At 42.7% G+C, this 16,898-nt stretch overlaps 2 protein-coding genes across 5 annotated transcripts; both read right to left on the minus strand.

The window, feature by feature from the left end:
- Positions 1 to 3,532: 3,532 nt before the first annotated feature.
- Positions 3,533 to 6,281, minus strand: LOC115629503 (DEAD-box ATP-dependent RNA helicase 20-like). 3 transcript variants are annotated; one of them, XM_030525982.1, is made up of 4 exons: positions 4,777 to 6,281; positions 4,325 to 4,709; positions 3,976 to 4,217; positions 3,533 to 3,909 (listed from the first exon to the last, which is right to left on the minus strand). In XM_030525982.1, the coding sequence occupies exons 1-4, from the start codon at positions 6,081 to 6,083 to the stop codon at positions 3,606 to 3,608; spliced, it is 2,238 nt and encodes a 745-aa protein (XP_030381842.1). In that variant the 5' UTR covers positions 6,084 to 6,281; the 3' UTR covers positions 3,533 to 3,605. The 3 variants fall into 3 exon arrangements, with proteins under 3 accessions (XP_030381842.1, XP_030381843.1, XP_030381844.1); XM_030525983.1 differs by lacking the exon at positions 3,533 to 3,909 and having other exon boundaries at positions 4,045 to 4,201; XM_030525984.1 differs by lacking the exon at positions 3,533 to 3,909 and having other exon boundaries at positions 4,101 to 4,235.
- A 2,341-nt stretch (positions 6,282 to 8,622) lies between these two features.
- Positions 8,623 to 15,879, minus strand: LOC115629523 (splicing factor 3B subunit 4-like). 2 transcript variants are annotated; one of them, XM_030526003.1, is made up of 4 exons: positions 15,742 to 15,878; positions 12,972 to 13,023; positions 12,685 to 12,811; positions 8,623 to 9,442 (listed from the first exon to the last, which is right to left on the minus strand). In XM_030526003.1, exon 4 carries the CDS (start codon positions 9,404 to 9,406, stop codon positions 9,041 to 9,043), a length of 366 nt encoding a protein of 121 aa, XP_030381863.1. In that variant the 5' UTR covers positions 9,407 to 9,442; positions 12,685 to 12,811; positions 12,972 to 13,023; positions 15,742 to 15,878; the 3' UTR covers positions 8,623 to 9,040. The 2 variants fall into 2 exon arrangements, with proteins under 2 accessions (XP_030381863.1, XP_030381862.1); XM_030526002.1 differs by lacking the exon at positions 12,972 to 13,023 and having other exon boundaries at positions 15,742 to 15,879.
- Positions 15,880 to 16,898: the final 1,019 nt, after the last annotated feature.

Raw genomic sequence — 16,898 nt, forward strand, 5'->3', positions numbered from 1 at the left:
CTTCAACCATGATCCATTACATGAACGAGATCTATGTATATTAGTATGTATAGGAAATTTGACTATAACTAGGGCAACTGCTGGCAATTCTTTGGTATTCTACACACTCGTCCTCGCACCATCGTTTGCCGATAGGTTCTGTAAGTCCAACTTGAGCTGAGCAATCAGTGCATGGACCTGAGCCACAAAATTTTTAATGAGCTCTCGTCGTGACGATGTCAGCGCTTGGGACTGTAACTGCGACTGTGGCGGGGACTGTGGCTCTGACTGGGCCGCGCATAAAACAGCAAGCACTACAAATATGGGAATTATTTTTAGTTTATAGATTTCGTCGTATACTTACGGCCCAGCACAATGAAAACGATGGCAAGTCTGGTGGGCATTTTGGAACTGATCCATGGGGTAGGGTTCCATTCCCTTAAATATCCATGGACCGCACAAATTGGACCAACTTTACGTGTTAGATTGGGTCAGTGAGGTCACGTAGGACTGATTTTGGGTGGACTAGAAATGCTATTGCTAGTGCAATATGTTTACAGCTTATTTCCATGCTAGTGGCGAAATGCACTAAGTCGTATTTTTTCAAAATTTGCTAATACTTTTTACATCAAATAGACATTTTTATTAAGCAATCATTGGCCATTTATATTCGATATACATGTATGTACATATGTGTTATTCAACTGTAAGCAAACGATTCATTGTTAGTGACGCCTTTGGTGACAGCTTAACCGACTAAGCCTGACCCGGAGAAGGCTGAAAGGAGGTCATAGTGTCAGCAAAATGAAAAAGCCAAAAATTACACCTAGACCCGTGTAAGCCAAGCAAACATTGCTGGGTAAGGGCTGGGAGTCGGAGTCGGAGTCAGGGAGCTGGGGAGCGAGCGTGAAAGAAAATGTGTTAAGAAAATCTTAACAAAATTTCTCACGTTTGCCATAATTACGAGCAAAATACGTGACATGTGTTTTGACTGCGAAATTTTCCATAAGCGGCAGCTGTTCGGTCGTCGCCATCGAGTCGACTTGGGTTCAACGTGGACCCGTTCCGGCCAAGCTCTGTTCTCTCTCCTGTGCTTCTCGGCTTTGTTAGCATAAGTATAAAACATATGAAAGGCAGTGTGCTGTCGCGCCGTGTGGTGCGGTGCTGTAAATGGTAATAATCCTAATAAAAATCTGTGTACAGCTAAAATATGTGCTCGATGCAGCCCCAAGCGTGGTCGTCGGTCGTCGGTCCTCGGTCCTCGGTCGTCATGTAATTCATAAAAATCTCTTGAACAAATGTTTGTGACTTTTGGTCGTGCGAAAGGCAACATTAACTCAGAGCCAGAGGATAAGAGTCGAGCATTTGAATAATTTAGGTGGCGAGCGAGTTGCATGCGTTCTTCTACACGACTCAAGCAAATTAAAGTCGCGCTTCTCCATCTAGTGTGGTCTGGCCGGGGCATTCACATCCCTGGCCATTTCGAGATTGAATTGCTGCCTGATTGACAGTTGACAGTTGAAATTGATTTGGCTGCGACGAACTCTCGGTGGTTGAAACAACAAACACATACGCGCTCGCTCGCATACACCAAATAGCACAAAAGCTACACTTATTAATCCCTAGAGTGCAGGCGTGCATAAGTATCGGGCAAATGGATAAGACATTTTTATGTGCACGACGACGACGACGATGGCGACGATGGCGACGGGGAGGACGAGAACGGGAAGGACAGGAGCGAGCAAAACGACGCAATGTTGGCAAAGGTGCGGCGGAGAAAGGATTTAGTAGCGATGCCACAGTCCACTATTTCCAATCCCATCCAACCCCACAAAGCGTTCCTATTTAATTAAGTTGTTGCTGCTTGTTTTGAGGGAGGGGGGAGGGGGGGGGGGGGGGGCGCAACGAACTCATCCAGTGGCGAGTACTGGCATATGGCGGGACTTCATCCATTCACTTGCCCAGTTGCCACATTTGCTTGACAGCTAATGAACGTGTGCCACTCTTTGTTTTGGCTAATCAGCAGACTCCCAGCCATGTGAGTGGCATGGCAAATGCATCCTTCCTTCGACCAGCCTTTTGGCCTTTTCCAAGCGAGATGGGATGCCCGCATGTCGAAAAATTGATGGCTGACGTTGCAACAAAGCTGCATTCAAGGCCCAAAATGAAACCAGAGCATAGTTGATTCTCCCACAAGAAGAACTATAAAGTTTTTAAATAGGAAAAATCTTAAGACAGCATTATTCCGAATAGATTTATGTGATCTATAGATATAGCGAACTTGTACATACTTTAGGTCTTTTCATTTTCCAATTCCAAATCACAATCTGAAACGAAAAATGAATATAAAAATAATAAAATTAAAGTTGAAAATCTGTAAAATGCTTTTACCTGCAATTGTGATTTAAAGCCGTTTTTATGTCAATATGTTGATATTAAAGTAATATTTTGCCGATGGTTTAATTTAAACGAATTTTTGCTCCGCCTTTACGGCTAAGATAAGTTCTACGTTGATTCGTGAGAGTCACAAATTCTTGCAACTGTTTCATTATTGAATGAATTGCCTCTGGCATTAGCTTATTAAGATCCAGCTTATATTTATCGATTTTTGTCTTTCGAGGGTCTCAGATAAAATTGGTTTCTTTACTGCTTAACTAATTGTATTTATGAATGAAGTGACCACTTCTCCACTTCTCTATTTTGTCCGTCTAAAGACAACTTTAAAATACTCGTAAAGTTTTTTAGAGCATCAAATATAATTCATAAATTATAGTTCTATAACAATTCCACAATATCACTTCTGTAAATGGCTCCATTAAAATAAATTCACTATAATAATGCATATTTTTTTTTCAGTTAAGCCTAAGGCCACATCGCTATAGCTTCAACTACCATAGCTTATCTGTAATTTTAATTACCTCTAAGCTGTATATAAATAAATAAGTAAAAATAAAAATGAAATATGCTATCTTTCGTCGCATAATGTCAACTATCTAGATGTTTCGTTTGATGCCATCCGCAATTTGTTTTCTTTGTAGACTTGTTGCGTCTACTAATCTATTGATACAAAATTTCCCATAAATAATGTCGAGAGCCCCAATTATTCATGATTAGTTATAAAAAGTTAATGGTAAGCTTTGCTTCCTAAGGTCTTAATGAGCTCATCTTACAAAACTGGTCAGCTTTCCAATAATCTAATATCCTCCACAAGCTTTCAGTTTTGCTTTCCATCAATAAATACTAATCAGAGCAAGATTTATCCATTGAAACACTCCGATATATTTGTGAATGCCAGCTGAAATTTTAAAAATATTTTTCAAACACACGTTGGCTCAGATCGGCATAATGTTGTGGCAAGGCAATAAATCACCACACAAATAATGAAGTAAAGGTATAGAAATATTTCAATTGCCCATAAAAATCGTAAACTATTAAGCTCCCCAGCAAAATTGTTTAAAATTCATTTCAAGATTGTATCAACTAGTGCTAATATTTTCTTTTTCTCTTGGTCTTTTCTTTTTGTGGAGAGCAATGAAATAGGAAAATGTGTATATTTATAATGAGACAGACAATGTACCATTCATTTAGTGACATTATTAAATAGAGTACACAGAAGATTTTGACGATTATTGGTATATGTATGAAGGGGAGTCTTCACATGAAGAAAACTTTTTGGACATCCTGCTCCCAGTGCTATTATCGCGACGTCTCTGCTGGCGATTTAGATTATAGCGCTGCGCCATTTGCCGCAACTCCACAGGCACCTCTTGCTCGGCCTCCTCTAGCAGACGTATCAGTTGGCTGGCTTTGGCCCAATCGTTCCGAGTGAAGTAGCTAATAGAGTTACCTGTACGGCCAGCGCGTCCGGTGCGTCCCACACGATGCACATACTCATCGATGTGGCGAGGAAAGTCAAAGTTGATGACATGGCTAGCCAGTTGAAGGCAAGTAGAAAGAAAATGGGGAAAATCGAATTTTAAACAAAGCTCTACTCACGTCACTTCCTCGATGTCCAGACCACGTGAAGCCAAGTCTGTGGCAATCAGCACCCGCACATAGCCCGAACGAATATCACTTAGGGCCTGGACACGTTCGTGCTGTTCCATAGCGCCATGTAGACAGGCATTGTGGTATTTGTTCAGCAGCAGCTCCAACGACAGATCGCTGGCACGAGCTTTGGTTTGGCAGAAGACGATTACTTTATCGGTGGACGCCATGCCACCTAAAAAGGCAACAAGCTGTGGGGTGAGTCACATCTGATAGTATAGTATGGCAGATGGGGATCAAAGGCTAAAGGATGTGATCAACCTACAGCGAAGCTCCATCCGCAATAAGCTTGGCTTACCAGGGGGAATTTGTCGTGGTCCTGGATCACGCACACGGTCTGCTTAACGCTGTGTGTGGTGGACAGATGCTGGGTACCAACACAAACTTGAATGGGATTGCGTGTGAGCATACGTGCTAGACGACGCACCTCCTGAGGCCATGTGGCCGATGTCATTACAGTCTGGTGAGTGGTACGCAAGGCTCTCAGGATCTTTTTAATTTGATGCTCGAAGCCCATATCGAGCATACGATCGGCCTCGTCCAGCACCAAGAACGTAACTCGACCAATATTAAGCTGATGGGAGTCCAGCATATCAATTAGACGACCGGGTGTACCGATAATAAAGTGTGCACTGCGGCTGTCTATCTGGGCGCGTCGATCGCCACCCCCCACAATGAGGACACTGAGAAAGCGGGAAACAACACATGCTTAAGTAATGGGGGTTAGCTTCTAAGTATATGCTTACTTACGAGCGCAATGAAGACGACTTAAAAGTCTGCATTTCCTTATCGATTTGCGCGGCCAGCTCGCGTGTAGGTACCAGCACCAGGACGTGGGGTCCAGGGCCGCTGCATACCCGTATTTGTCGCTCCGTTTGTATCAATGCTGGCAGCAAATAGGCCAGTGTTTTTCCAGTGCCCGTTTGCGCAACTCCTATTAGATCCAGGCCCTGCAAGAGTATGGGCCATGCCTGTGCCTGTATGGGCGTAGGACGCTCGAAGCGCTCACCCAGCAGTGTACTCCAGTTATTGCCGTACTGAGCAAAAGCCTGATCAAACAGCCAGATGGGTCGCGGTATAACTGGGTGCGGCTGCTGTTCATCATCCCCCCCATTCTGCGAGGATGCGCCCGGATTCAGGACAACACTCACCATCGTATTGTCATTCTCTGCACGCATGTCTATCACCGCCTGTTCGGTGAGTGCCGTCACCTCGGGTGCCTCATTATATACCGCTGGCTCCGTAGCTGGGGCACGAAGCACATCAGAACTCAAACGCGTGCGTGACGTTGCATTGGTATCCGTGGTGGACCGTCGAAAGGAGGGACTGCGCCAATTTGTGGCTGGCAGCTTACTGGATTGGGGCAGTGGCATGATCTGCTGGCCGCCGACAAAGTTTCCAGCACCGGGCGTATTATTCTTAATGATTTTGCGTATGTCGGCGATCGCGCTAACCACCTGCGTCTCCTCGCAACCCCGCACCGTCACTAGCAAGCGGTGGCGATCCAGATTAACGGATACTTTGTATTCGCGCTCGATGTGCGCGATGGTGCAGCCTCCACGTCCCAAAATGGGTCCAATGTCGTTACTGGAAATGTCTATGGACTTGCGGTACTGGAATGTCTCGGGCGATGGCAACGGCGGCGAGGATCTGGTCGCTAGTGGCAACAACGTTGACGACTCTACCGATCCTGTAGATTTGGCCTTCGGCTGTGATGTAAATACCATTTGCGACCGGCGTTTCTTGCACGCATTGCTTTGGGGTGCCGAGCCAAATGCCAGTTGGGCGACTGGTTCCATGCTAGGTCGCTTCTGAGCCAGGCCTTCCTTGATAGACTTGTTGTTCGGTGGAGTTGCGGTGACCCACAGATTATCCTTACTTTGACGCCGCCAGCTAATGGGCCCTTTCGGGCTATTCTTTGTGGTCCTAGTCTCGACCGAACGCAGCAGATTGCGTGAATTGTTGCTGTTGTAGTAGGAACGGGTTTTGATTGGACGACGCAACATATCGACGGAGCACAGATCAATTTCCGACTCAGATGTGATCGCGGAGGACATAATAGGGGACAGTAGCGGACAGCACAAAAACTACGATTCACGGATAATTTGATGGCACGTTGACGGTCCACTGCACCGGCAATGGAGGCGATAACTAAATCAAAACAATAATAATGTTCAAGGATACTGTGTACGGCGCACGGGTTCTGTCTGAGTGGGTCACGAGACTTGTACGTTGTAAGTCCGAAATTGTATACAATAGCTTTTTCTTTTTTGCTAAGTAAGTGTCGTTTTCGATTGAAGCCAAAGCCAGAGCCTACTAAGCACAGTAACGCCCTGAAATTTATGGGATGTATATTAGCAGAGTGTTTTTATTGAAAACTGTCCATCGTGGACAATCATTAAATTTGTTAAAAAAATCAAATTAACGATTAATTATTTCATTTATGATGATGTTGTAGTATCTGGCTAGTCCCTGGGGAGGTCCAGAGGATTGGTCCTGAGCAGCCTCCTGGTCCGTTCGTTGTTGTCCAGCAGGTTGATCGTCAAATTGTTGGGGTGGTCGTGTAGCCAACGCCCTAAAATAAAAATATTGTGGAGTAAATCATTTCGGGAATATATTTACCTAAAATTAACAGCAAAGACGGAAAAAATCAATTACTTAAGCCTTTTTTACTTATTGGACTATAATCGTATAGCATTTACAACAGTCGAGAATATGGATTATATATGACTCGATTTATGTTACCATTCTTCAATTCTTGTTTTGGCGCCACATCACAATGGCCAACAACAACAACAAATCTCAGCTAACAATGCAAACGAAAGCTGCTGTATATATTGATTTCTTTGAGAAATCTGAAGTTCATGTAATAAGAAAACTGAATCATCCAACGAACAAGGAGGAAAAACTTTGCCCACTGAAGGCCACAAAAGCATTTTCAACTCAAAAAGAGAAGTATTGTATTCCCCAATGTGCAGGTAATAGACCGTAGCAAGCCTAACAACAACAACAACAACAACAAGAAATGGCATCAGCAATACGAGTACGAGAAATGGGAAAGAGGGTGAATGTGGATGCCATGAATACGAGTATTGCTGGTGTGGGTTTTTAAGATGCGTTCTGTGTATGTGTATGGAAAATTAAATTCAATTGTGTGACAAGTTAATCCTATTTCTCATCTCCCAACTTTTATTTAAGCTTCATTCTTTATGCATTACAAACGTGTTCTGGGTTGGGAGTCGGAGATGTACAGAAACATGAATAGATGGAGCAACATGGCAGGCAGGCAGGCAGGCAGGCAAGCAGTCTGCAGTTAGGGAGGCAGCGAGTCAATCAATCAGTCATTCCTTTGCTCCGTCAGGCAGTTTGGCAGTCAGTCAGTCATAGGCTGTCACAAATTTTTGATATGCTGCTTGCTGCCGGCCTGCCCTTAGCTGTTTTGGCTGGTTGTTGCCTTGTGGAAAGGTTGCTCTGACCCAAAAGTGAAAGCGAAGGGTTGCCTAAAAGCTGCTCCCGTTGGGGTTGGCCTGGCCTGCCCTGGCCTGGCAATTTGTTGCCGCTATGCCGGCAACACTTCATTAAACGCATAAAGCAATAAAATGTGCTCTTGATGTGCAAAACAAAGAGCCCGAAGCCATGTCGGGGCGCACGCCCTTCACCCATCACCCATCGCCCATCAGCCGTCACCCATAACCACTGTTCTTGCCTCTGACTGCCTGACAGCTTGACACTGCCGGCTGCTAATAGCAAGTGGAAGACCACATAATGCTCACATATGCCACGTGACTGGCTGGCTGACTGACTATATGCCGTGACTTCAGAATCAACGTCAGAGTTGGAGTCGAAGTCAGAAGCGGAATCAGATCGGTTTCATCTTTGCTTGCGGCTACAGCTGCTGTCAAAATGTTGATACACGTTTGGGGTAACAGGTGCCTGTGGGTGCATTGTTGTCGATAAATCGATACATGTTTATAGCAGACCTGTTCCCATTTCGATTTTTTTTTTAAAGCGAGAAGAAAGCGTACTTTGTGGAACTCAAATCTGCAGCCAGTGACTTGTCTCTATGGAGCGAATCATTTCCTATAACGTCAACCCCCTCGGCTTGCTTGCTGGCGTATCTATCCCTGGATAGTGCCATCCTCCTACCCATCCACTAAAGTGCACTTTTCCACTTACACAGAATCAATAACAATTACTCCTTGTTGCTCGACTTCCTTCTTTTCTATCTCAATTACTGCCATTCCCCCTCCTGCTAAGTGACACACCCACACATACGAGCATAGTATATGCGCCCCCCTTGTCACGCCCGAATATGCGTATATAATTATATGGAGAGGGCATGAGTTTCAATATAATACAGTACCACTTTTTATGCGTCGGCTAGAGTCAGAGCGCTCCACTGAGCGGCGGCCACAGACAGGACACAGGCCCCATCATTCCATTCACAACTCATCGTCATTATCAGCATTGGCTGCTTCGTCATCATCGTCGACGACAGCCGCATTGTCAACTCATGCAGCGGCCTAAGCCGGAGCCAGAAGCCTAGTAGCCCGAAGCCACCCCTTGGACAGAGGTAGCATTGAAACAGACAATGGGGAACAGAGCTGAGATGTATCTTTATTACAGTAATTGCTCATTGAACAGGAAATTATTTCATGCGCGCCCGCTCGCGTCCGCAATGGCGACACGGCGGCTGTTGGTCTGAAATAAACAACAACAAAAAGCAAAATAATAATAATAATAATACATAATCGCAGTAATGATGAGGCCGACAGGAGAGTTAATTCCAGACAACGGCAACTGTTGACCATGTGCAGATAGATAGATAGACCATGGGTGGGTGGGTGTTGTAAATTGGAAATCGATGCAGCTACGAAAATAGAGCGACAAACGCAAATGTGTGGTGTGTAACAACAGTCGGGAAGGTATTCAAAAACGGAGACTACTCGTACACGCACAACTCATCCCCTACACTCTGCGATCATGGCGATCACGGCGATCACGGCGACCATCGTCAGAGCGTTGGCATCATTAGGTGGCCCAAGAGCATCTGCTCGCGTGTATCGCCACTGCCGTTTTGGGCACCCATTGCCGGCGGTAGACGACCGCTCCACACGAACAGACCATCGCCACCGCCCACATCCAGATGGGCGTTGTGCAGCTGTACATGTTCGTTAAAGTTCTGGATGAAGGCATCGATGCCATGGTTCTGATTGAAGTGTGCGGCCCGCATTGTCTGCAACTGCTGCTCCTGTCGCTGTTGCAGCTCCTCCAGCTGCTCCTGCTCCAGTTGCACCTGCTCCTGCAGCCGCTGCTCCAACTGCTGTTGGTGGATTATAAAGCGCTGTGCTTGGTTTTGGCGTGGCCGAAAGGGATTCATGCTACCGAAATTTAGTAAATGGCGAAAAAAAAATACCTGAAAAACAAACAACTTTCGTTTAATTTCAAAATAACGAAATCAACTTTGAGTTTGTGACACAAAGGCATAAATAAAATCTTCGAGAAGACAACAGTTCCCAGGCCTGTTTGCCAGGACCCAACAATGTCAAACGAAACAATTGGACTCCCAGCAGATTAAACAGATGGATGCGAAACCTTTACTCTAGCTTCGAAATTACATGAATTGTTTGTGTATAATGAATTGGAAAACTTAAAATATGCATTTGTCAGCGAGAAGTATCTAGAGAGTATCTACCCATGAGTCTAATGAAACCATAAAGGCAAAAATTCAAAATTGGGTTTTCAGCCGTTTGGCAAAAAAGCAAAGCAAATGCAAAGCGCTTAGAAATGTTTTATTATTGTTCTTGTTGTTCATTATTGACAATATTAACTTGATAGAACACGTTTCTGGATTATCAGCGAATGGCTATATTTTTAGTTATAAAAGGTTGCCAGAAGAGGAGAAACCTCTGGCACTATCTCATGTCCAATAATCACGACTCATGCATAAATAAAACTACTTAAATAATTACTTTAAATATTAAATAGTTAAATAGTTAAATATTATTTAACTACTACTCAAATAATTAGGTATTTCCATGCCTTATTTTAGGATCAAGCACTTCAAACAAGTATTATCTAACTCAGCCAACTATTGACACCATTCGTAATTGGTTTTAGAACGAAAACTTTTGTTTTTGTATTCAGCTGCAAAACAATCCTCATCTACTTTATCTACCACTTTTGGTACAAATATGTATTTTGGCAACAATTTGAGTTTAGGGGTGTGAGGCTCCGCTTGCAGAACGAGTTTGGACTATTTTTCTAATTAAGGGTTTACTATTAGGTCGATTATACTTAGATATTTATTGAAAATGTTCAACAAGCTTTAAGTGATTGGGAAGGGAGAAGAAGGAGGGAGGAGCCTTATTTCAATTTATAAGTTTTTTATAATACAAGTAATTGTTTTTAGATTTTACAACAAAGTCTGTTATATTTCGATCTGCGGATTACACTAGACCTATATGCTTAATAATTACATACTTGTGTCATCTGCATATTGAAATTTAAAGAATTTTGTCTATATCAGTATTTATTATTCCAGTCCATATGAGTTTTCTACATGTTGTTCTATGTTGGTTGGGGACATCAATTAAGGTGCTTCGTTCTTTGGCCTCTCACTTATATTTTGTTAAAGTCAAAAAATTCGGGCTTACGCGCTGCCTCGTCTCGGCCCAGAATCAGAGACAGCATTTGTTTAATTTAGCAAATAATAGTTCGTATAGTGCTATCATTAATATTTTGTCAATATTACTTTGTAATAAATTTGTTTATTTTAAAAATGAATAGTTCGTATAGTGCTATCATTAATATTTTGTCAAAGTCAATTACTTTGTAAATATGTACGTATCTGCTTGCTGCGACTAAATTGGTTGGGGACATCAATTAAGGTGCCTCGTTCTTTGGCCGTTCACTAATATTTTGTTAAAGACAAAAACTTCGGGTTGCTCGCTGCCTCGTCTCGGCCCAGAATCAGCATCAGAGACAGAGACAGAAGTCTGCCAGAGTCAGCCCGTAGGCCTTAATCAAAATGCGCACACTTGATGCATATTTAATTAAACTTTCACCTTTTTTGTAAAGCAGTTGTAAAGCAGCACATTTCAGAAAAACAAGTCAAAAGCACTTCACGCACACACTGCCCCCACTACTCCCCACTCCCACTGCTACACTAAACACACGCACACACACCTACACACACTCACCCATACACCCACACACGCACACACCGTTGTTGATGCGTCGTCTGCAAAACATGTCGTCGTCGTCGTCGTCGTCAGCCTCATCACCCGCACCAGCTAAGCAACAAAACCTAAAATGCTTAAAAGCAAAACGACAAGCTTCAATTAAATCAGTTTTAATTAATGCAAAATGCGACTTTGAAAAGAGACGACGACACAAACCAGACACTGCCAAGGCAGGGGGGGGGGCAGGCGGCGGGAAGGCAACTTACAAATGACTTTAGTGAAAATGCAGGCAACATGAAAAACAGCAGAGCCACCCTGAGGGAGTGCCTGCCGCCCAACCCAATCACCCAGCCACCCAATTGCTCCAACCCTAAGCTCGGCACGGAACCACTCCGCACCGCACCGCACCGCACCGCCACCAGCCCCATGACGACCGCCCGACGTTTTGTTGTCGCATAATTACAACTCAATTGTAATCCAATTTTGGCAGTAAGGCATATAAATCGGATTTTGGTGTGACAAGCTGTGGCCACGCCCACACCTATTACCATTTCCATGCATGCGGATCATCGTTCGGAAGGTGAGCGATTTATATACTACCAGTTGGCCATGTTGGCCATTCAGAGACTGAGAAGCTATCTGACTGTCTGACTCTACGGCTCTCCGACTGTCTGACTGGTGTCTGTGTCAACTTTTTTGGTGTCAAATAAATAAACTTTTGACAGTTGTCAGACAGAACATCGGGCTGGCGGGAACGAGGTAGAGCTCCACACAACTCAACAACATATTCACACACACACACACACACACACACACGCACTCACTCGAAACATTTTGTGTCGGAAATGTAAATTAGTCGTCATTCCTCATCCTCGTCCGTCTGAGTAGCTGTCAGTGAGAAAAATTGTTGCATAGCTTTGGGGCGTGAAGTACGAAAATCAATGCAGTGGCAGCCTTAAGATTAGTCCTGGACCAAACAGCTCTTACACCTGTAAAGGCACTCCAGCCTTTGTCTAAAAGGCAGCTTTTAATTTGTATTCTAAATCAAATCTAATCTAATCATTTGTTGATGCTCTAGAAAACTTTTACAGCCTTGGGCAGCAGAGCTAACTTCAATAGAATCGATAAACATTTCTGTACCGGCCAAGCGAGGAAAGAGTATTTGGAATTATCTCGTTTGGACTAGAAATCTGAAAAGTATAGCTTAAAATCTGACTTCAGTTTTTCCATACATGTTAAGAGTAAGGACTTGTCCTTGACTAGACTGGAGTGTAAAACCAAAATGTAGTCGTAAAACACGTTCATACAGACAAATAGAGAGCGAAAAGCCTGTTCTATCGACTCGGCTACTTCTTTTGGTTATTGTTCGTAAAGCTACTTAGAAATACAGGTTCATACAGACAGACAGGTTGATATTCTTTTCATTTGGTCAATTGAACGTTTCAAATACTCCAATATAGCAGTTGGTACCCACCTGTATATATCGCTGTTTGCAATGCCAATATTGGAGTAAGTCTAGTGCCGGAACAGATTCGAGTCGAGTGGCAACTGAAATTTTGGACCAAGAGAGCTGAATTTAAATTGAAGATCATCCGTAATTCCTGAAAAGAAACACACAACAACAACGGTTAACTAAATGATATGAAATGCTTATTAAATAATTGTGTTAAATTTCTGGCAAACAGTAAAGCAGACCATTAAGGCGCTACAAGTATTGACCACAGAATGTATTTTTTTTTTTGGTTTTCACGCCTCACTTACAAAGTTTTGTTGGCGGTATTGGGTTAACTGGCAACGGCCGGCCAACTGCTGCCTACAAATATAAAAATCAGATGAAGCACATCTTGATAACTAGAAATTAGTTGCACATGTTCCACGCAGCTCCTTCGGCCGGCAACTCAAAACAAGATGTGTTTGCACTAATTTGGCCAAAATAAACAGCTGCGTGTACATGTGCCAGTCTTGTGTGGACGGATGGATGCGTGGATGGATAGATGGGTGGATGGATGGATGGATGGATGGTTGGGGATCGAGGTGGTTGGCTGAAGAAAACTCATCATAACTTTCTTATCAAAAACTTATGCCAAGCCATGAGCTGCCCACACACACACACAGACACACACATATACACACACACATATGTAGAGTAAAAGAAGGCAGAAAAATTGCCCAGAAACTTGTTATAATTACATAGCCGAGGCGCATATTCTATTCGTGTGCGTGCGTGTGTGCGTGTGTGTGTGTGTGTGTGTGGCAACTGAAACTAAGTTAGCAGGCTGGCGAACTGTTGGACTGACTGTTTCCTCGCCTCACTGTCTCCGGCCGAGCTTAACATGCATGAAGAGTAACATATGTTGGACTTTTGTGCAAAACTTTGAGAGTTTTCTGTGCAGCTCTCCGGCCGCCTTACTGTCCCTACTGTCTTCGAAAGCAACTACAACTACCACTCCCAACATACATACATACATATAGATAAACCTGCACACTGTGTATATATAAATGTTTGTGTGCATCATGGCAAATAGCTCCAAACAGCGGCGCGATTAGACACCCAGCCAGCCATCCAGCCAGCCAGCCAGCCAGCCAGCCAGCCAGCCATTGGTGGAGTGTGGAATGTGTGCGTTTTGTGGTTGGGTAAACGCACATTTAGGCACAGAATGCAACAGCTGCGACACATGACTCCTCCATTAATGCTTTTCCCCTCCCACTGCCCCTTCCCTCCTACCCACAACACACTTGGCCAGAAGCCGGCGCTGCTCAGTCAAGGATGAACGCCACAGTTGAAGGAGTTGTTGCTTTGCCAACCAAGTGTGCTAACTATTTATACCCAAGTATATGGCAGTAATATTAATAATAATAACAATTACGTTCAACACAAAACACTTACTTGTACTCCTAACTGCTTGTAGATGACAACTTTATTAATACTTTTTGCAATTGGCACGACTTCAATCAAGACATCAATTATTTATTGACTATTTTTTAATTTTTATACTCAAAAGTTTCTTTCGTTAGTCATTCGTTTAATAAATTAATCTATTTTGAAACAGTATTTAAGCAGCTAACCAGGCTTTCCCAAAAATAATAAGCAAAAGTCACGGAAGAGTTATGAAGAAAATCTAATGGATACTGAAATGAAAGTATTTGGGTTTTGTCTGAATCGGCTCTACTTTTGTTGAGGATTGAAAATAATATCTTTTATAACAGAGCGTCACTTCAATACTTTCTGATTTGCAAAATTAAATGAGCATTCATTCATTGAGTGTTATTTTTATTTTAAAGCTTATGTTATAAGTCTAAACGTTTCTAAGTATAGTTAGCAAGAAGCTAGAATTCTAAACTGTTTTGTATGCTCATATCTAAAATTGTGCGGAATAGAAAACTCGAATTGATGATTAAGGGAAAACAGCAGCTGATTATATATATATATATTTTGAGAAATCATGAAAACAATCTCATATGCATTTTACGATCAGGCGTTCAATCAGCGCCTCGACTATTTCTCACTTATTTGTTGACTGATTGCAATAAAATAGCTCCCAGCTGAACACACACTACGAGTAGGACCTTCTCTAAATAAGAATTAAACGACAAGTTAAGCTATCAGGATTGTCCTTGCTGCCATATGATGCCAATAAACCAACCAGCAATGCCGGCAACTCGATTTTCTTTTACTGCCAACCTAATATGAAAATAACAACCGTCAATATTTGACAGCAGAAAAAAAGAACACAACCATAAAAAAAAACAAGAGAGGGAACAACTTGCAAGAAAGCCCTCACGTGAGGGGCCCAAACAATTTGACATACGGCGACAAAGTAAGAGCAAAGAAAAAACTAACAACTTTTTCCAAACTTTACGCGACACAGCCGCCAGCGTCATCGTCATCGTCCGCGTCCGCGTCGTCCTCGTCGACCTCGTCGCCATCTTCATCTTCATTATCATCATCTTCATCATCGTTGTGCTGGAAATTGTTGGTGTTGCTGTTACTGCCGGAAAATATGCCTAAAAATGGCTTGCCGAAAATAAATATGGCAACAAAATGTGAGTAGGAGGCGGCCATGGCGATGCCGACGACGACGACGACGACAAAGAAGAAAAAGCAGGGCTAAGGCATGTGCGAGCCAAGAGCCATGGATGGGCTCTGTCGCGTAAGTCTGGTCCTGGCCACATGTGCTTCCATATGCGGAACACGTACTTGCGCTATAATTATTTCGTACGTGAGCATTGTGCTCAACTTGGCGCCAAGCCGAGACGAGACGAGACGAACCGAGCCCTAAACGAACCATACCGAGCCGGCGAGCCAAAGACAAAGACAATGCGAGCAACTACCTCCAGCAGCAGCAGCAGCTGGAACTGGAACAGGAACAGAAGTAGCTGCAGCAGCAGCAGCAGGAGCAGGAGGGCCTCATTGAAGAACCCGTCCATGCGAATAAATATGTACATATATACATACATATGTGTATATATGTATGTGTTGAGTGGCAAAAGGCTTTAAGCCTAAAATGGCTTAAAGCCCATATCGACTTACTCAGCTGCGAAATTTTTGTTTGTAGTTCTTTTTGGGGAGTGACGGGGCTACGCCACCAACCACTGAGCACTGGCAACTTCAAAAATGAAATGAACAGAACGAAAAAAATTACCGATAATTTTGTGAGTACGAACAAATTTTTAATGCCTCTCTTCTCTAAATACACTAAACTGAAAGGTAATGTGATTTCAGGGACCAACAAATGTTGTGTTGTTGTGACATAATCCACCATTTTTTGTTCTCACCCCCAACTCTTTATGAAAACAAGATCGTCATCTTTAATAGACATTAATACATTTAGCTGAAATAGGCACGACGACGATTAAAGCAACAATTATTTCAATTTTTACTGTTCAGATTTAAGTAGCAAAGTAAGTTCCATAAGTCGTATAAATTGGAAAAAGCACATGAACATAAACAGCATTCCATAGATTTTCCCTTCTTTTTCATCAAAAACGTTTTAAATAGCAACTTAAACTTATATTTAAGCCACGATGTATGCGAATAAATTTTCTTTTCAGCAATCGTCAAAGCAGTTAGAATTTAAGCTTCATTCTTTAGAAGCCCAGCATTTGAAACGACCATGGCTCTAGTTTATTTCTAAGTAAAACAAGAAAGGAATGCTAAAGTCGAGCAGGCTCAACTCTTAAATACCCTGTACCACCCCACAAAAAAGTAATTAAATTAATTAATTAATTTAATTTAATTAATTAACTAAATTAATTTAATTAATTAACTAAATATTAATTAATTAAATATAAAATATTCCATGCATGCATACATACATTTACATTTATATCAGAATCGTGCCTTATGCGTGTTTGTGTACTTGTACATATGTATGTATGTGTGCATTGGGCCTGGTTATATGGCTATAACTTTCTTTCCGATCATTCTATCATAATGAAACTTGGTATACGGATATATAATTACTAATCTAATGTAACTACCAAATTTTAGTTCAAAATTCCAAGAATTACGGGAGTTATAGAAAATCGGTAATAGGGGGGGAGTGGGGGGGTGGTTAAAAAAAATGAACAAACTCGTCCTTTCTCGGTCTCAGGAGAATCTGTATACCAAGTTTGGTTATTCTAGCTCTTATACTTTCGGAGATCCTTGCGTTCATACAGACAGACAGACAGACAGACAGACGGACA

Source organism: Scaptodrosophila lebanonensis, unplaced genomic scaffold (genome assembly GCF_003285725.1).
Source record: "Scaptodrosophila lebanonensis strain 11010-0011.00,11010-0021.00 unplaced genomic scaffold, SlebRS2 tig00000155-arrow-arrow-pilon, whole genome shotgun sequence".
In the NCBI taxonomy this organism is placed as follows: Eukaryota; Metazoa; Arthropoda; class Insecta; order Diptera; family Drosophilidae; genus Scaptodrosophila; species Scaptodrosophila lebanonensis.

Bases quoted from the DNA above. Each gene is read 5' to 3' on its own strand.
- LOC115629503 (XM_030525982.1), bottom strand. From the start codon at position 6,083: ATGTCCTCCGCGATCACATCTGAGTCGGAAATTGATCTGTGCTCCGTC. The intron at 4,710-4,776 runs GTAAGTAAGCAT...CCGCTTTCTCAG, and splicing joins AAGTCGTCTTCATTGCGCTC to TGTCCTCATTGTGGGGGGTG. The intron at 3,910-3,975 runs GTGAGTAGAGCT...TCAACTGGCTAG, and splicing joins CTGGACATCGAGGAAGTGAC to CCATGTCATCAACTTTGACT.
- LOC115629523 (XM_030526002.1), bottom strand. From the start codon at position 9,406: ATGAATCCCTTTCGGCCACGCCAAAACCAAGCACAGCGCTTTATAATC.